Source organism: Paramisgurnus dabryanus, chromosome 12 (genome assembly GCF_030506205.2).
Source record: "Paramisgurnus dabryanus chromosome 12, PD_genome_1.1, whole genome shotgun sequence".
Lineage (NCBI taxonomy): Eukaryota > Metazoa > Chordata > Actinopteri > Cypriniformes > Cobitidae > Paramisgurnus > Paramisgurnus dabryanus.
In genome coordinates, this window is record NC_133348.1 from 15,876,083 (window position 1) to 15,897,228 (window position 21,146).

A 21,146-nucleotide genomic window follows, 5' to 3' on the forward strand; every position below is an offset into this window, starting at 1 on the left:
ATCTGTAGAAATGACAGTATTACTGTCAGCTGTTTGCCAGTAACTTACTGTAGATTTAAATGTATATTATTTACTGGCAACAGTTTGTTCAAAGTTAAATGAACATTAACACGTCTATTTATTTACAGAATAAAACTATAAAATAACAGCCTCATGCAAAGCATTCTGGGAACCAAAATATGAAGTAAACAACAGAAAAAGGTTCATGAGGATTTCTGGTTCCCAAAATGCTTTGCATGAGGCTGTTATTTTATAGTTTTATTCTGTAAAAACATAGACTTGAACAAACTAGATTAACTTTGAACAAACGGTTGCCAGTAAATAACATACATTTAAATCTACATACTGGCAAACAGCTGCATAACTACAGCTAATTTTTTAACAGTGCGATAGTAAACCAGTGGTTTAAATCTCTCATACTCCCAGGTTTTAACATGATGCTCTATAATGCACACATAATTTGCCATCAAAAATGTTTTGTATGTCATGTAATAATGATTGGTCAAGAATATGTGTAACGTATATAATTTTACATAATCATTCATTGTACTACTGTAAATTCAAAAATGCAGATTCTTTCCACCCATCATGCTCTCAGTGACCCCATTTTTTTCTTTGAAGAACAGTTCATCTGCAGGAGTAAAGCTGTGCTGCTGATAGATGCCAGTGCTCTCCTATGAGATTAGACACTTCTAGCATATGATTATGCTTAAATCAACTACACTTCTTATGAACAATATATTTATGTTTTATTTTAACCTGTTACTTTTTTTCACTCAAGTTGCAGCTTTTGAAATGTACCCCCAAATATAAAAACGTTAAATGTAAGTTACATTTTAGCTTTGATTGATGTCAGAACCCAATGTCTGATTGACGTCAGAACCCAACGTTGGTCTGACGTCAGAACCCAACATCTGATTTATGTCAGAACCCAACGTCGGTTTGACGTCAGAAGCCAACGTCTGATTGATTTCAGAACCCAACGTCAGTCTGATGTCAGAACCCAACGTCTGATTGATGTCAGAACCCAACGTCAGTCTGATGTCAGAACCCAACTTCTGTTTGACGTCAGAACCCAACGTCAGTCTGATGTCAGAACCCAACATCTGATTGACGTCAGAACCCAACGTCAGTCTGATGTCAGAACCCAACGTCTGTTTGACGTCAGAAACCAACATCAGTCTGATGTCAAAACCCAACGTCTGATTGACGTCAGAACCATAGTGGGACTGACGTCAGAACCCACTGTCTGTTTGACTTCAGAACCCAACGTCGGACTGACGTCAGAACCCAACGTCTGCATGACGTCAGAACCCAACGTCTGCATGACGTCAGAACCCAACGTCTGCATGACATCAGAACCCAAACCCTGCCTGATGTCAGAACCCAACATCTGATTGACGTCAGAACCCAACGTCAGTCTGATGTCAGAACCCAACGTCTGTTTGACGTCAGAAACCAACATCAGTCTGATGTCAAAACACAACGTCTGATTGACGTCAGAACCATAGTGGGACTGACGTCAGAACCCACTGTCTGTTTGACTTCAGAACCCAACGTCGGACTGACGTCAGAACCCAACGTCTGCATGACGTCAGAACCCAACGTCTGCATGACATCAGAACCCAAACCCTGCCTGATGTCAGAACCCAACATCTGATTGACGATTGAAGTCAAAACCCAACGTCTGCCTGGTGTCAGAAGTCAGAACCCAACATCTGATTGATGTCAGAACCCAAAGTCTGACTGACGTCAGAACCCAACATCTGATTGATGTCAGAACCCAAAGTCTGACTGACGTCAGAACCCAACATCAGTCTAACGTCATATCCCAACGTCTGATTGACGTCAGAACCCAATGTCTGATTGACGTCAGAACCCAACGTCTGCTTGACGTCAGAACCCAACGTCTGATTGACGATTGACTTCAGAACCCAACGTCTGGCTGATGTCAGAACCCAACGTCGGATTGACGTCAGAACCCAAAGTCTGATTGAAGTCAGAACCCAACATCAGTCTAACGTCATATCCCAATATCTGATTGACGTCAGAACCCAACGTAAGTTTGACGTCAAAGAAATCAAAGTTCACCTGCTGCCCTAAAAACTTGAAGATATGAAGTAGTTGAGAGTGAGACCATGTGTAACAATGGTGCATGTTGTCCGATGGTAAGGTTAAAAACACTATAGAATCTAGGAATTTGCCTACACTGTAAAAAATGTCTTTAGAAATTACAGTATTACTGGTACTGGCAACTAGCTGCCAGTAACTTTCTATAGATTTTACATTTAGGTTATTTACTGGCAAGTTATGTTATTTACTGGCAAAAGTTAAATGAACATGAAACATTTTCAGTCTTTATCTTTTACAGTTAGTTACTGCATAATTACAGCACATTTTTACAGTGTTACTATATTAAATACTAAGATATGTATACTACATATTCTCCTACAATAACTCTCTTACAAGTGTTTTGTTCATGTGGGAATTTCCGCACACCTTACAACGCCCCAGTGTCCAAATGACCCCTTGTTTTTTATCTCTTATAGGGAATAGTGAATGAAAGTATATAAGGGGCAATTTTGACAAAGCCTGGGATGTCCCTAAACAACGATATGACAAAACGTGAGAATATTTGAAGTGGTCTGAGTCATGGTTTCTTTGTGTCTACATGGGCTGCAAGTAAGTTGTTATGAGTCGATTGCTTGCATTTTACTAAATTTTACTCAACTGTGATATTTCATTCTCTAAGAAATAATTTAATGTAGTTATTCAATGTGAATAAAAGAGACATTTAATGTGGCAATACAAGTTTTATTGAGTAAGAGATGTTAACACCAGCATGATAAAAATTGTACAAAGTTCACAATTTCAAAATGAAATATCACTGCAACTTGTGATCTTAAACACTTAGAGCAAAAGAAGTATCATATTAACAAAAACCATGCCATGTGGTTGGAAAATAAAACAAGAGCAAAAGATTGCTAAAGAGCTGGATAGAGGAAGAGAGCAAGAGAAAGCCGTGTTTCTTTCTTTCTTTTTAATAGAAAAAATCCTGGTTTAAAATGGTTAATTAAAATCCATTTGAAATGGAAACTCGTAACCTGATGATTTCACAATTATTAATAATAAGAAAAGTATTTTGCATTCAAGCATGTGACACCATAGATAGTTTTCTATTTAAATAGTCACAGATAACCTTTTGAAGTAGATAGTATAATATGTGCCAACTGAAAATGAGCAGCAGAATTGTGCTTAAAATCCCTTTTCCTGTCTAATCGGTTACGATAGTGGATGAGAGGATATTGTATTTTCCTATCAGTGTTAAAAGCATTGCTATCTCGGAAATAAGCTGCATACACAAAGCTTCTGGAGAGATAAATGTGGCGTCATGGGGGGAGCAGATGTCTGGATATTACAAAACAATAAATAAGAGTGACTAGCACCATTTGCATGAGCTCTCTGAAAACACAATGCTAGCCTTAATAATACATAAATTAGAAACAAAGCCTCAGCATCAACCAGAGTCATTTCACACTAAAAATCACTGCGACTCATGCTCGGTAAACACAAAGAACTTTAAAATCCACCACTGAAAATCAGCCCTGTATATGACAATGCTTGATGCTTCCAAAGGGCTCTGAGTAAACGGAAATGAACGTGGGGTTCTCGGACTATAACTGTACATGTCCTTTATATATATATATATATATATATTATGATGTAAAATGAATTATTCGTGTAAGTAAACCACCCTCTTATTGACGGTAATAGCCCACACACTGACGTAACCAAGACCCGTACCACATTGCGTCATTGTTTATATCAAAAGTTTCCGTAATTTGTTATTCCCATGATTCTTACAGCTTAAAGTGCCACTGATTTCTCATAAACCAAAAAAAAGCAATGAAAGTGAGTTGCAGTTTACCACAGGTGGCAAGCTGATCTCTCCTAATACTGTATATAATTGGAATCCACTGTCGTAGCCATGTAATATGATGAGTTTGCATTGGTGACATACTTGTCATTGTTGAGACCAGATGGATCTCTACATGATTGTTTGGACAAAATCTACAAGACGAGTGCTGCATTACTACTGTATGACACAATGACATATGGATGGTGACATTAACCCTGTATATCCAGCACACTGTAAAACTAACATTCACACACAGATTTACTTTCTTCAAAAAACTTCCCACAATTCAAACTTCTGGGCACCTCCTTGGTCTCCTCGAACAAATAAAAACACCAAAACATGGAAACAAAGGTGTCCCTGTGCAAAATTGAACATGTGAAATGTTAAACCATAATGCATTCATTCTTTTAGACTTGATCATCACCCATGTTTAAACCCTAAAACATGACTGTATTAAAAGATTTATATAAAACTTAATACTTTACATTTAGTAAAAAGATTCATCAGCTTTCTACTATGGTAAGAATAAGAAATTGCATATACCCAAACGTTTGCATCCCATATCTAAATAAATGATTGATTCGTTATCATATATTGCTGATATTCTATCATACTACCACTAACATTTTATGATCATCATTACATTAATAATTCATGTTGGATTGTCTCCTTGAAATTTTCCGTATTGGCTTGACCCGGCCGGGCTTTATATTTAGAGAATGGATTTTGAAAATACTCGTAAAGTTATGAAATATTTCTCTCGCTGTCTTGGGATTTACACCAGTAAGTTTCCGTGTCATGATGTTTGCGTTCACAAAATTGTTGTTTTTTTCTGTTTTTTTTTTTCAATCTATTTTGGGAAATAAAAGATAAAACAACCAAACCTAAAAAAAACAAGCAAAACAGAAACAATTCACATACTGCATTAGAGTGCCCACACTGACCACTATAAATATGATTTCATAACCGAAAGACAACGTTTCTCAATAGTTTTACAAAATGTAGCCAAAATCGAACCACAAAAATGTATCACTGTACATCCATTAAACAGCCTACGCAGCACGTAGCTCCTATTAGTTCCGTAAAAAGAAGCTGATTGCCCTTACATTCCCTCAGTGTACCCCCCTCTGCACCTTTTTTTCAGATTTAAAATAATGGATGGTTTTTGTTTACAATTAATAAATACATATACACTAAAATGTGCATACATTAGCAGCTATAAACAGTACATCACATTATGTCAGGTCATATGAAAAATGTACAAAACATGAATGTTCCTCAAAACATTTGCCATTGGCAATCGTCATCCTAAAGCAAGGCAACAAATAAGTTAGGTATTTTTCCAAAGCATAACAGAATAATAAATAATGCCAAAATAATACAATAAATTACAGCAGCAAAAAAATCATACCAGTTATCCATAATTTATACATGATGTGTGTTTTTTTATTCTTATCAATATCATTCTCTGCTCAAGCCACCTTTTCTTGGCTAACGGCCGAACGCTTTTTTGCAGCAGGTTACACTTGGATGCCTTGAACCGCCTGCTTTATGTTTTCCAGGAGGGCCTTGTTCTCCGGGCTCTGGTACTGGTCCTGGTGAGTATACATATCTGTCAAAGTGCTCACATATGTGTCAAAGTTTTGCTCGTTCATCGGCTCCTGTGAAACAGATCGGGATCATTGCAGGTCGAACATAAACGTGTAATACATCAATTTAACACAAATTTAAGGCTTATGGCAGAAAAGGAAGGGGAAAGGATATTTAAAGGGAGGAATGAACCCACAAAGCATCCTTTAAAATTATAATCTAAATAGTTAAGTTTAATGGAAAGTAGGCTACCTTCTTTATAAGCATTCTGACTTGACCAATAATACTAACATGGTCATTAACCCTCAAACGCTCCTCGTTTTCTGTTTACACTTCTGGCCCTTGGGGTCTATATGACCCCAAAATTGAAAGCATAATTGTAAGAAAAAATATACATTTTCAATAATACAAATAATATATCTTTTTTTTTTGTTTACTTTTCATTTAAGCTGTGTTTTGAGAGATTTGAAGTACGTTTGTACCTGTTTACCACTAAATTCCTCAACTACACTATTGGCTTGCCTGAAAAATATCAAATGTTTATGAAAATTCACATAAATTATGATCTAAATTTGATTTAAATTATTTTTAGATATTGCGATAGGTGTTAGGTGTTGAATTCAGCCATCGGTTTTTAGAAAAAAAAAAAAAAACATAAAAGAATTACTGTTTAGGAATTTAATCATTTCGACCAGCAGATGCCCATAGAGACCAATTCATTTTCCTGGATATGGACAACTGCTCAAATCACTACTTTAGTGATACATTTTGTAAATGTATGTTTTTATAAACATTAGACAAGACATTAAAAATAAATATCATTTCAAATAGTAATTTTTTTTTATAGTTTTTGATTCATTTTGAAATGTCTTTTTACAAAAAATGCCACAGAAATTTGACTGAGTGTAAGTGTGTGTGTCTGTGTGTGCGTGTCGTATGTGTTTTTTGCATTGCATTTGTGCACAAGTACCAGGCCTTCATTTCTGTGTCAAAATTTTCAGATTCATGCTGGATTTATTGATATGTATTTTTTGACAAATGGAAAAAAAGTATTTTTTTGCATTTCCCATTCACTTTCAATTGGGGTCATATTGACCCCAAGGGACAGATTAATAGAAATTTTTTTTACATACCTTTAGAACAACTGAATCAAGCCCAGTTTTTGTGTGTATGTAAAGATAGATTATTTAGGAAAAGTCACAACGTTTTATATCTCTGAGATGAAGGGAACCTTTTTTTTAACTAATGAAATGTCGTTTGGGGTCAGATAGACACCAAGGACCGTTTGAGGGCTATATAAAAAATAATCTACTCTTAGTGTTTCTAATGTATATCTGATGGATAACAAAAAATTAATGCACATACATTATGTATGCATGCACTGGTGTGAGATTCATGCTTATGAGTATGTTGGTAATACTGGCATTCACATGTGATACCAAACAGATCGCCATGAATAGCAGACAGATATCAATGTGCACAAGCTCACTGGCTGGTAAATAATGTGTTTTTAAAATAACATGAGTTTACTACCAAATAAATATGGCTCAGATTGTGACCCCATGTTTTAATTATGATCAGCACTGATACACTTTCAAATTCACGTTTACTGATATTATGATTGAGATAATATGGACCTTTGGGATGCATACACTGCACATCATACTGTGTGTTACAAATAGGGGAGGACTAAGGGAGGGAAATGATAGTGAGGAAAAGGATAAAGTTAGACTATGGAAAATAAATCTCTTACTCTTTGGGGCATCTGTAAACAGCAGTAATTTTTAACGGGGGCATCTTTCAGTGGCATCGGTTTCTACAGGAGGGAGAGGTGTAGAGAAAAGACTATTAGCCTGGCGAAACGCCAGAAGTCAGTGTTCTTAGTGACAGGCCTCTACACATTACAAAATTGACAAATGTTATTTAACCACTGTAAAAATGAAAAGATTTATGAGGTACTGTATGGGGTTCCTTAGATGCTACACTGGTGGGACCCTCTGAAGAACCTCCAGACACATTGGAAATGTACTTTCAGGTTGTGCATAAATGTTTTAAAGAGAAAAAATGTGTATAAATAGTACATTTGAAGGTTCTCCAAAAGGTTCTGCAAGTGTTGCATCTAAGAAATTGCCAAAATCGTTCAGTGTGAAGTTGACTTTACAAAAGCGTAGTACATAAAACCAAGTTTGGATTGAACATTCGATGGTTGAAATGACACATGAATAAGCAACAGTCGTCTGATGTTAGTGCACTTCTCCCCTCGTGAGCACCCTAAATAACATCCAGAGGTGGGGTGAAGAACTCAGGAGCCATAAGAAGACATGTTTCAGTTGTTTACTAACATGGCTGCCACATTCTAACAGGGCGTATCCCAATTGTCCCCTGTTTCAATGTGTACAAAGGCACTGTGATTAGATTATGTCGGAGCATCTGATCCACAGCGGCCATGTTGTTACTCAACTGAAAAACAGTTGTTGGTGTGGAGGTTGTTTTTCTAGAATGGTCAGTAAAGGGAAGTGACCTCAGCACAGAAGCATATGGAACTGCGGAGAACTCAACAACAGACATAAAGAAGCAGATGGGAGAAACAATAGAAATCAGAATTTCATCCCTACTGGTGAATCCAATCTGCGAACTTAGTCTAACGTTGTGCCCGGCTCATTTAAAACACCCAGAGTCGGTCTATATGCATTAAAGACTATACTATGCATGTAAACACCAACCCTGGGGGAGATGTTACATATTAGACATATTATCCGTCCCTGTATGAAGTATTTCAATAATTTTCAAACATTTAGATCCTGACGTTGTTAAACAAAAAACATTGATCACTTCCCTATAGGGAAGCAGGTGTCTGTGGGTACATGCCACTCGTTGGCACTTACCATGTGAGGAAGCTGGATGTTGGCCAGACTGTTGATGAGCGACTGGCTGAGGTTGGCGAGCTCATGTAGCAACGAGTCGTTCTGCTGCTCAATGGCCTTGTTTTCTTCCTCGATGGACTTCAGGTTGGTCTCCATGGTGGTGATCTGGCATGAGATTAAAAAATAATAGCAGTTGAAGCATCTTTATAACTGAACATATGGCCAAATAGATGGCAACTGTTCTTACTTGTGTCCTTAATTTGATCATGTCTGATTCTACTTGATTGTTTGATTCGTTCAGGTCTTTGATTTCTTCGTCCAGTTGCTTGATCTCCTCATCATTTTCTATGCCTAGATGGGAGAAATATTGAAAATGTTTCATTATATATCCAAATTTACTATGCAGTGAAATTTCTGCACACTACTAATATTATATAAAACTATTTAAAGGGAAAGTTCACTTTAAAATGCAAATTCTGTCATCATTTTCTCATCCTCGTGTTGTTTTAAACCTGTATGAATATCTTTTTCTGATGAACACAAAAGAAGATATTTTGAAAAATGATGGTGAACACACAGCAGTAAGTGACCATAGACTTCCATAGTAGGAATAAAAAAATATGATGGAATTTAATGGGTACCATCAACTGTGTGCTTACCATAATTTATCAAAATATTTTCTTAGTTATCACAATACTTCCAAAATATTTTATTCCTACTATGGAAGTCTATGGTCACTTACTGCTGTGTGTTCACCATCATTTCTCAAAATATCTTCTTTTGTGTTCATCAGGAAAAAGAAATTCATACAGGTTTAAAACAACATGAGGATGAGTAAATGATGACAGAATTTGCATTTTAAAGTGAACTATCCCTTTAATTCAAAACTAATTACAGATAAAAATCTGTATTTATTATCGTTAGCAGCAAAAAGGTCATGGGTTCGACAGACGTACTGATAAAATGGATACCTTGTAATGCACAGTATGTTGCTTTGAATAAAAGCATCTGCTAAATGCATACATTAAATGTAAAGTAAATTGCGAAAACGTATGCACCTTTGCTTGCTCGCTGTTTGATTGTGAGCATTTCAACCCCTGTCATCCTGGCCTTCTTCATAGCAGAGGTGGCACGGGGACAGCCAGACAAACTACAGATGTACAAATACAAAACATGAAATAGATAAATTCTCCCATTTAAATGCCTTCTGTAAAATGCAATATATTTGAAAGTGCCGCAACATTGTTTTGCAATATTTGCTTTTTTATTGACCAATAATTATTTCCTTAAGCAATCAAAACTTTTTTAAATCAGATTTGGTTTGCATGTAGACAATGTCTTGCATATTAGCTTGCCTGCAGCATTCAAGAATGCTTACATAAAGGAAAATACAAATGTTTGTAACCACATCAAAGGACAAATGCTTGTGCAGTACGAGACGCTCTCATACCTCCGGTGTGTGAGAAAGCTGCCACTCACGTGGCCCGAGCCATCGCAGCCTGGGGTGGGGCAGGTCATGCCGTCTGTCTTGCCAGACTTCCAAGAGAAAGGCGCTCCGTTCACATAACCGTCTTTCTGACGTTTGGCGGCCAGCGGGCAGCCGGATGCGCTGCGGTGGGATGCGTACTTCCCTGTCACATGGCCCTGGCCATCACAGCCTGGCACTGGACACCTACGGACATTGGGCACAGTGGGAATGAGTTCACATGGAAAAGCACGAGGAGACACACACACACACACACACACACACACACACACACACACACACACACACACACACACACACACACACACACACACACACACACACACACACACACACACACACACACACACAGAAGTTCTTTGTCACTGCCTGGTCTGCTGTATAAACAATTTGAGCAGCTGGTCAAATTTGACTGAAGCCCACTGGTAAGTTATTGCAAACCAGGGGAAAGCAGAGATGTGGACACAGTTCATCAAAAAAATAAAACAGTTAAAGTGAAATTTTGGACCCACTACATTTAGTTTGTATTGCGCTTACATGATGCAAGCAAGCTATACAACAAAATAAACACGCGAATTATAATCAACAGGGCAAAGACACAGTATAAACAAAAGATTTAGTATGTAGTGCCCTGCAATGTGTTTTTGATTATAATAGAGGTGTATTATTAAGAATGCAAAACTCACAATAAGGGCACTCATAGTGCTCATGCTTGTCACGTGTTAATCTAATATATCTATACATCATTCTATACATAATATATCTTTAAAATCAATACATTTTATTTGACCATAAAAATGTAGCCATAAGTGCACAGACCAAATACGACGTTGATACAACATGATACTAAATGTACCTGATTGGCTCCTGGTCATCCTTGTCCTCCTTACTGTGCATTATTTTAATACCACTCTTCTTAGCCCGGGGACAACCTGACAGACTTTCAGAGCAAGAAACAGATTTACCAAAACAGGCCAAGGGCTCCTCATAGCACTGTTCTACACTGTTGGGCAAAATAGTATGTTAAGTAATAATAAAGATTTTTAAGATGCACGCGTATTTGTGAGTCTTCACCTTCTGTGAGAGGCGTAGTTGCCTGTGATATGCCCAGAGCCGTCACAGCCAGGAGTGGGACACCTGCAAGCGAGGAACACATGATAGAGATTTGTTGAACTTCAGACAGATCTCAACCTGAAGGTCAAGTTAAAGGGATAGTTCAGCCAAAAATGAAAATTCTGTCATTATTTACTCACACTTGTGTTGTTACACATTACTATGGAAGTCAATGGTGCTCAATGTTGGTTACAAACATTGCTCAAAGTACCTTTGTGTTCAGCAGAATAAAGAATTAGAAGTTTGTAACTAAACACAAGGGTGAGTAAATAAGGACAGAATTTTCCTTTTTGGATGGAAGGTAAACATAAGAGTGTGCACTTACTTCAGATCCTGGGAGTTAGATGTCATCATCCCACGCATGCCCTTGTCAGCAAGTTGGCAGCTTGATAGCCTTAAGAGAGCATTTTAGCATTTAGAGATTCTACTGTAGCTTTTACTTAAACACTTCAAAATCCACTGTGAAATCAAAATTATAGATTTGGGGTCCATAGGTTGTAAAATGACAAGGTTCCTCCCCAAAATACCATATTTTACTGACTAGCACATAGCAAACATAATTTATGGCTATGACAATTTAAGTCTGTTGGCTATAAAAGACAGTTTGACAGGTCGGTTGGAGCATCTGGCTAAACTTACTGCTGTACTAGGAAATACATTAACACACCCAAGAAAACGTCGCTCTTCAAACCAATTCACATTGTCTTTAACTTAAATTGGACTATTTTGCTATTTTAGCTGCTTGATTTGATCAAATAAAAGAGTAGTTTACCCAAATATGAAAATTCAGTTCAGGGCAGTACATTTAAATATGGCAGCAAACTTAAACAATAAAATTTAACCTTATTGACATTCTTCAATATTCTAACTTACGCCGCTGATCTGTGTGTTTCCATGGATACGCAACGTATCAATGGCTAAATAAGCTCAAAATACGAACCATATGTAGCTTACTCTCAAAAATGCATCGCATGTATAGGAATCCACTGAGTAATTTAAAGGGGACATATCATGAAAGTCTGACTTTTTCCATGTTTAAGTGCTATAATTGGGCCCCCATGCTTCTATTAACCTAGAAAATATGCAAAAGATCAACCCAGTAACTTGGTTTTGGTAAACCATTCTCTGCAAGTATGTGAAAAAAAGGTAATTGAAATTTGGCTCCCCTTGTGATGTCAGGAGGGGATAGTACCGGCCCTTAATCTGCACTATCCAACCACGAAAGTGACATTTAGTGCAGAGTTCACCTCATTTGCATTTTAAAGGACACACCCAAAACGGCACATTTTTGCTCACACGTACCAAGTAGCAATTTTAACATGCTATAATAAATTATCTAGATTTAATTTTTAGCTAAAACTTCACATACTCACTCTTGGGACACCAGAGATTTATTTGACATCTTAAAAAAGTCTTGTGAAATGTCCCCTTTAAATTTCTTTAATAAGTAAGGAATAACTGACGGCGGGCCGTTGAATTATTTAAAAAAATAATGCACAATAATGCATATATATATTACCTCATAATGTATGCATAATATTTTATGTAAAATGATATATGTAATACTATGTGCTTTTTTGAGGTTCACTTTTTTATAGAAGTTCACTTAATTTAAAATAAAATTATTAGTTTGTGTTCAAATTATTAAAGAAAATCATATAAATAAATAAAAATGTTTTTTCATATTTGGATGAACTACTCCCTTAATGTGGAAACACAAAATAGAGTACACAGTATTGCAATGCTACAACATCATTTTTAATGGCAGCAATGCTCCTTGTTTAATGCGGGTGCTACGCTTACGTGAGGAGCTCTTTCTTGCTCTCCTTGCATGCGGCGTATTTGTGTTTGGGGCTGGGTAGGGACACATCTCCTGAATACTGCTGGTCCTCTAGCAGATCTTGAAAAGGGTCTAGGTCATCCTGGAAATGAGGACAGAGAGAAAAACAAAGATTTATATGTATGTCAGGAAGTAGAATAGCAGCTATGTACAGTATAAGATGATATATTTTTAAAACAATGAACAGTGAATACAAAAACTGAAAAATTAGCAATCATAGTGTCCTTACAATTTAACAATTTAGTAGAAAGTAGATTTTATCCTGCAATAATAATAATATTAGTTTTACTTTGGTTAATTAGTGTGTGAATTATTCACAACAGAAGAGAAATCCTTTTTAAACCGTAATCTCTGGCAAAGTAAAAGCATGCAGTACCAGCAGTGTAAACTAGATGGCCCTTCAGTGCTTTAAATGGAGCAGCCCACCCTCCTTCACATCATTATAAAAATCCAGCTTGCCCAACTAGGAATTTTCCCCAGAAGGTTCACACATTGGCTTAGCAGTCATTATAACCAGACCCATCTTTTGGGAGTAGTCATTATATTTTAAAGAGGTTTATTTTGCTTGTGCAGGATGAAGGGGAAAATTGAAGCTGGTCGCAAGAAATGAGTTAAAGACCGAGCAGACCATTTGGAGTAAATGTGTACAGGACATGGTCATGCCATGATGGCTCTACCCACCTTTAAGCAAATCAACTTCACATAACGTAATAATAATCATGACCAAAAGAAGTAGCAATTGGTAAAATTGGTCTTTGATTAAATTATGCATTTTTATCTTTTTACTTACTTGTCACAACAATAACCCGATTCTAATTATGATATGACAAATATGCAAGAGTGGTTGATATTTCTGAAAAGTTTTGCTTTAAAACTTTTTTAAATGAATTCTCATATTAGTGTATTCGTTGCAAGCATATTTTTAATGTGCTGTAGAGAGCCTGATGAGATTTATAATGTGCATCCATCTACTTTTGTTTGTAACACCCCTGGGTTTACCCGTAATGTACATAATAATAGAAAATGCTAATTATTTACTCATTTACTTTGACAACCCAAAACGTGGTAATATAAATACACTTTAGTCAAAATGCTGCAGATCATTGGCTGCTGGGGGCTTGTACCTCCTTGTGGTCCTCGTCCAGCCTTTTGATCTTGGTATAGTCCACAGGCAGGTCCCAGCAGTCTGCTGTGCTCATCTGGTAGCAGTGGCTGTTAAGCAATGCCTGTCGCTGAGGGGACATGGGCTGCAAGGGGGTCAGCACTGTGCCCCCACTGCCCTCCCCCAACCCTCCGGCCCGGCTCAGATCCAGGGTTCCGTTCTCATCACCATCCCGGTCACCAGGGCTCTGCCATGAATGGTGACGATATGGGAGAATTAAAGAGATCATTCTCAACAAATATCATGATTAGAGACATAGTTTTCAGGTATATGGTGCAGTAGCGATACAGGCAACCCGGTTTTGCCCACCTATCATGCACATTCTGCAAAATAGCCAGTGTTGAACGGGTGGACATGGATGGACTTATCACAAAAAAATCACTCAAACACCACCATTTTAGCTCACATCCAAATCGATATAACCTTGAAATGTCTTGAAACAATGATCTGTGAGAAAGCCAATTTTTAGCGAGCACTCAGCTTGTTAGATGAGTGAAAATTTGATGGTCTAAAACCGCCAGTTACTGTCACATGACAATAACTGCAATGCCTTTAGTGCAGTGTAAAACATGTTTGAAAACACATACTGTACTACAGTGGCGGCTCATGACTGCTCATCCGAGGGGCGCTAATTCAAAATAAGTGTTCGGGGTGTCATGTGTGTTGCTTGCATTTTCAAAATATGTGTTTGTTGTGTCATCTAAACCATGTGCATCACGTGTTTTGTCAAAATAAGTGCCTGCTGCACACACGTCAAAACCGTTTATGATAAAAGAGACGCTCACATTCACAAAATACACGCAAGACACTCCCTTAACAGTAAACTTTGATTACGCATGAGATTTGCAGCAGGCACTTATTTTGTCAAGACACACGATGCACATAGGATTACTCGACGTGCAGAACACATATTTTGAAAAAAGGAACCACACACATGATGGGCTACATACATATTGTGACGAACTTCGCATCGAGTGCCTTCGAAAAAAGAAGTCACCGGACGCCACCGCTGTACTGTAAATGTGACGAGTCTGCTGTCAATTAGGTTTAATGAACAGCATATTAAAAAAAAAAACGTTGTAGCATTGGTTGCTTGTTAATAGTATAAAGATAATATAAAATGCTGTTCCATATGTCAAGTTTTAAGTTAACAAAAATTTCCTGGCTTATTAAACACAAATTAACATTAAATCAACCTAAATTAAGAGAGATGTTTTTCCTCCTAATTTTTTAAAAGTCCACCACACTACACCGGCCCAAGGTTTATGTAGGAGGAGTAAATGAGTGATGAAAGACAAAAGAGAGGGAGCATCTTGCGTTCACTGTCCTACATCTCCACACACAGCTGCTTATTAGTGAATATAAAGAGCGCTGCAGATCCTCACTACCTCCCTCTCTCTCTTCTCTCTCTCTCATTCTCACTCGCTCCAGCCTGCTGCTGCCTCACTGTCCTTAAAGAGAGGTCATTGTCTTTCTATGTACCCAGAGGGATGCTGGGAGAACAGACCAGACCTGGACCACAATTGAAATCAACATAAATTCTACCTGTCTCAGTGGGTATGGGGCACAGTCCCCCAATGTGTGCCTGCAGCTGCCAGCTTCCCCTGGACCTGTCCATCCCTATGCTCCCATTATCACCGTACAGATTACAGCCTTAAATTCGATGTGCCACTAAAGAAATCAGACCATTATGCTCAAACAACGAGCACAGAGGATCTCGACTTGGAGAATATGCAATGCCGCACCCTTGTGCAAATGAGCTCGGTGTTACTTTAACAGCTCAGAATGACTCTAAATTGGTACGTGTCATTCTGGTAAGCTACCTGGAGAGCTGGTCACACCGAAACGCAGAGAAAAACAGAGCAACCCTCACCTGCGACAGGAGCTCGGGGCCTTTCCCGCTCAGGCTCTGGGGCATCTCTCTGCAGCGCGTGGACAGGTTGAGGATGGCCGTGGCGGCCATGTGGGCGGCTTCCATGTCGTGCGTATAGTCGAAGCTGCTCTTGCTGCATGTGCTGCTGGCGCTGCTTCCTCCTCCCCCTCTTCCACCTCCACAGCTGAGGCTACTGCTGCTGGGAGCGTAGCTGCTTGTGGTGCTGCTGGCCGGGCTCGAGGTCTTACAGTAGCGCTTGGCTGAGGAAATGTATATGAATATGCGTCAGGTCAGATGCTTTATAGTCCTCAATGACATATTATTATTATTTACAAATAAATGTATACATATAGTCACAAACAATGAGAGAAAGACAAACAGATGGACGTAGGTACAGTATAGGCTTATTAGATGATCTGCTGTTCCATGATGAATGCTATGAGGAATTGAGTGCGAGTGAGAGAATGGAGAAGAGCAGGAATGGGAGGAGAAAATGGTGTGACAGCGTATCTAGGTTTCAAGCAGCTGGTAAATCGTAGACCTGCACTAAAAGCCTTTCTTTATACAAAAATGAACTCCATGTTCATAGACAAGCTGCATCATTAATCTGTTTGGACATTTAGTAGTATTGATGATGGATTTTCCAATACTGTAGGATGATGAACTAGCTGCTATAGTAATGTTTGCTTAAGATTTATACTAATCTTTCATTTGATCGTATTTTTCATCTTATTTTCTGTTGCGACAAACAGCAACGCTGTCATTACAACTAAACTGGGTGTAACTAATTGACGTTGCCAGCTGAGACTAAACGGAGTATGAGTAATTTCTAACATTAATTAAATGTTATTCTCATTCATTTATTTTATTAATTTGTCTTGTTTATCAAAAACGGCACTTCTTTGATAAAGTATACAAGGAACATCACTTGCAAGAACGCCTCTTAATTTCAGAGATATGGTATGTGTTCTGATTTCAATAACACCGTCTACATTATCACTGCAGGGCATGCTGTAATGCTCCTTATGGGCAATCAAGACTGTCCTGATGTAATAACCATGAGTTATAATGAAAATGAGTTATTTTCAGCACAGCTAATGAAACCGTACCAAAAATATCCCACCGAATTCTGTTGACAGGAAATCTGTACGATTTCTGGCATGGGCGTGAAATCAACTGCTACCATTTTGAACAAAATCGTTCCAGTTAATTTGAATCCTTCACAAATCTAAGTGCGCTCATTTATCAAGACCTGCAATCGCAGTTGGGAACTACAATGCTGCGCATTATCAAAATTTTCCTAAAAATGAAACTTACGTCAAGTGCAAAACAATAACGACAAACACACATCCATGCATGAAGCTGTAATATGTACACTGCATTGCATGCACATTTTCTATTTAATAAATTATTATAGCTAGTTCAAATGCATCTTTAAAACAGCATACATAGCTGTGCTTTTGGTGGTCAAAAACTATCCAACCATTATTAAATTAAAGGAGCGACATTCAAATCTTTGCATACCTTGGTTATTAATCACTGCAGAAGCCAATAAGTAGAGTAAGATTTCTAATAAAAGTCTGAACCCTACGACGGCCTGTTAAATTCAAACTAAAGCTTTTATTAAGACAAGGGATTCACTTCAAAATAGAAAACCGAAAACCATCTCTTTTTAATGGAAAATACTGCAAGCATGTCTTGCGGTACAAGACGATTCTAATCTTATTTCCATCTGATCTTTCAGAGCGAGATCAGTTGATCAACTCTGACTCTTTATACCTTTTCAACTTGTATGCCAGAGGAAAGAATAATGAAGGCAAGCTTACCGTCATATCCTTTGGGTGATGTGTCTCGCCCGTGGTTCTTGGGGTTGAGGGACCTCTTGCCGTAGGCTTGGTTGTCGTAGCTGCTGCTGTAGTCGAAGCTAGTCTTGGAGTACTTCTCTAACTCCTTGGCCAGGTTGGATCGTGGAGTGCTGGTGGGAACGTTATTTTTGTACCCATACTGTGGGATCTCCAGTTGTTTCACAAAGCACATAGGCCTGCAAGACAAAGAAAATCGACAGGCAGAGGATGCGAAGTTGAGTAACACTGGACTGGATATATGCTGTACCCGATAGATCAAGCTTACAACACTAGAAGGGTAAACAAACACAGAAAGGTTTATGAGACACTGTTGTATTCTTGTTTTAAAACTGCTTTTGAACAATTGGTATTGCAACAATGGTAAGACGTGCTACAGAAATACATGTTAATGTGAATTGAATGGCAGTGCATTCTAACAATAAGTCTTATAACTTATTCATATTTTTGTTTTTCCCTCTGTGATTTAATTTTCTGTTTTCTACACTGTCAGAAAAGTGGTCTTTATCTGTCACTAGGGCAGTAACCGTTGCACCTAAAGAGATCATTTTAAAGGGAAACTTTAAAAAAATAACTTCTTTTAATTTTCTGATGTAACTACAGAAGAGTCAAGTTTTAAATAGGAAAATTATCGAAACTCTTTGGTTATTTTCTATGCTAAAAGTGTTACCGTCAGACCTGGAGATCGGCTGAATGGATTCCAAAACTGTACAAATCAAATGTTTAACTCTAGGGGAGCTGGAAAATGAACATATTTTCTAAAAAAGTGGTGTCCCTTTAATAGCTTCAAAGTTTATATTTTTACCTCAAAGATACATATTCGCCCTAATTTAAAAAAAAATTCCAACAGTGTAAATTTAACAACCACAACAACAGCTACATTATTATTATATAAAAATGCTTATAAAATATCATTCATGCTAATCTTATTTTGCTACATATTTTCTTTATTAAAATGTTTAATTTAAAGCTGCTTTGCAACACATCAATGTAAAATGTGTTATATAAATAAAATAATTTAATTTACGTGGCACAGAGGGTCATGCCATACCTCAAAACGCGATCTGACGCCTGGTTGGACTTGGAGCTGTCGCACGGAAGATGTTTCTCCTGAACTTTTGCCATCTTCTCAGCAGCAGCTATGGGACATCCCGAGAGACTGCAACAGCGGCAAAGCAATTTGTGTAGTGTTAACAATTCGTTTGGAGTAGCATGTAAAGGGCACGCGCTCTCTCAAACACGCGCACATGCCCTGGCAGACAGCAGAACTTGAGGAACAAAGTGAGATATGAGGGAATGCATAATAACAGCATATGGAGACGAGTCTGTCAGAGAGAATAGTTTGCTTAATATGACATTCTCTCAATACGGGCTTCCATCGTGTTTGCAAAATCCTAGTATGCGTGCGTGTGGTACATGGGGATATTTATGTATGAATAATGCATTTCGTGTGGCCTACTTCTATAGTATGAAGGCAAAGCTTTGCAGATATCTGCTGGGCATTTCTGGCTGGCTGGCTTCAGAAAGCTCCTCACAGCGAGATACCGCAGTCATTTCAGAGAGACACACTAGAGCAAACTGAGCTTGAGAACATCCAGCTACGCTCCCTTGCTCCTCTTCCTCTGTTCTCTCTCGCACTGTTTCTACCTCTCATTACTCTCCTATATCTCCCTCTCCGTTTGTTGATCCTTCCCCTTGTTTCTGTCTCATTTGTCCCACTTTTCTGACTTCTCTCTCTCTCTTTCTCTTTGTATGCTTTGCCTGGAAACACTCTTCTAATCATCTGCAATTTTCGCATTGTCTTCGTAATGCGCTAAGCATTCGGGTTTTCACCAGAAATAAAAAAACAAACAAATACAATGAGACGAAAGCACACATTTTCGGTGAAAACACAGACTGCAATTTCAGAACCACATAAAATCATTTATCTAGACAAAAAAGTACCAGACAGACAGACAGACAGACGGACTCTTGTCGCTATGCTGTTGCCATGACAACCATGCAATGAGGGATATGTACAGTAGACATCATATACATACAGTATAGTCATTGTACAAGTGCGTTAGATTTAGCTAATATTTTGTTTTCTTCTGTACAGCCGTTCTGATGATGTGTGTGTGTGTGTGTGTGTGCTCCCATAGGAGCTGTTCCATATAACATGGCCTGCAGCGACGTCGGATGGAGTCTGCTGCATCTGTCTGAATGTACACCATATGCACATGGAGACACATCTTTAATGTACTGTATAAGTGTAAGTGTGTGTGTGAAGCTTTATTCTCATTCATATGCTACATTTTCTGTTTTGGCACCATTGTGTTTTCCAGTACAAAAAACCCTAAGCTTCTAACATTTTGTTTTTTAATTTTTGCTTAGAGTTTTTTCAAGCTCAATATCTAATCTGAGCTTATATCAAAGAGCGCAATGCTGTTTTGCTCCAGGTGGGAATCGAACCCTAAATCTCTAGTCTGTAAGTCAAAACCAGATATTTGAGCCCTGGAGCTATGTGTTTCCAAGATCCAGCAGAGCTCAACAAAGCCCAAACAAATCAGCCCTTGTTCTCCTTTAAAACAAGCCTCCATCTAAATCCATACATACTTCATATTCCCCCTATAAATTGTGTATAAAGACTGAAACGTCAGACACCAGAGTGTCTCCAGTTCCTTCTCTCTGCGTCCCCGCCAGCCACTCACCTGCGGTGGGAGTTCCTGTTGCTATTAACATGGCCGCGTCCCGAGCAGCCAGGCGTGGGGCACTTTAGAACATTCTCATACATTGCAAGAACTTGGACAAACAGAGAGGAAAGGCGAGAGAAGGTTAGGAGAATCCAAAGTGAGTATGAAGCCACGTGTTCCATTAGGCTGAACGGACAGCATGCACATGCATCTAAGAAATGTCCCCTGTCAAATCACTTACTCAAAGGTATTCACGACCAAACCATATGGTGAAAGAAGAATCCAGGCATGCGGTGCGTTAATGGCATGCATGTTGTGTGAAAGCATTGCGTACGAGGAAAAGAAACCTCTTTTCAATAATAACAGAGATATTTTTGGTGAATTAAATGAGTCTAGTCATTAGATTGTCTATGACACATCCTGCAGTGCTATGTCTCTGGGCCTGCAGTAAACTGACTCATCAGAACCCGTCTGTGACATGCTCTTCATCCAATTAGAGGTGTGACGGAAATAGGGAAGAAAAGCTGATTTACGTCTGAGAGACCGGAGTAGATACATGAACTCTATTGGCAAGCCAGTATATTAAAATAAAGAATATTTACAAATTAAATTGGTAAATGAATGAGATTGAATTAAGTGATTCAATTTTGATAAAGATTGCATCACTTCACCCCTTACTGTGGGTTCACACCAGCCACATTTATGGCATCATAGTTTGCTGCTTAAACATTTTGAGTTTACTCGCTTCATTTGCGCGTGAAAGCT

General features: G+C 38.2%; 1 protein-coding gene across 13 annotated transcripts in view; it reads right to left on the reverse strand.

The window, feature by feature from the left end:
- Positions 1-2,778: 2,778 nt before the first annotated feature.
- myt1la (myelin transcription factor 1-like, a) overlaps positions 2,779-21,146 on the reverse strand; it is a 54,934-nt gene continuing 36,566 nt past the window's right edge. For 9 of the 13 annotated variants that reach the window (XM_073811416.1, XM_065255906.2, XM_073811415.1 and 6 more), the window contains 15 exons: positions 20,400-20,490; positions 18,761-18,868; positions 17,674-17,888; positions 15,848-16,107; positions 13,937-14,161; positions 12,776-12,894; positions 11,298-11,366; positions 10,934-10,996; positions 10,716-10,862; positions 9,824-10,045; positions 9,432-9,523; positions 8,621-8,724; positions 8,395-8,538; positions 7,263-7,325; positions 2,780-5,580 (listed from right to left, as the gene is read on the reverse strand). In XM_073811416.1, coding sequence (XP_073667517.1) covers positions 5,440-5,580; positions 7,263-7,325; positions 8,395-8,538; positions 8,621-8,724; positions 9,432-9,523; positions 9,824-10,045; positions 10,716-10,862; positions 10,934-10,996; positions 11,298-11,366; positions 12,776-12,894; positions 13,937-14,161; positions 15,848-16,107; positions 17,674-17,888; positions 18,761-18,868; positions 20,400-20,490 — 2,063 coding nt within the window. In that variant the 3' untranslated portion in view covers positions 2,780-5,439. Of the gene's footprint in view, positions 5,581-7,262; positions 7,326-8,394; positions 8,539-8,620; positions 8,725-9,431; positions 9,524-9,823; positions 10,046-10,715; positions 10,863-10,933; positions 10,997-11,297; positions 11,367-12,775; positions 12,895-13,936; positions 14,162-15,847; positions 16,108-17,673; positions 17,889-18,760; positions 18,869-20,399; positions 20,491-21,146 lie in introns of all 13 variants that reach the window. The other 4 variants (XM_065255910.2, XM_065255908.2, XM_065255911.2 and 1 more) reach the window with 3 other exon arrangements.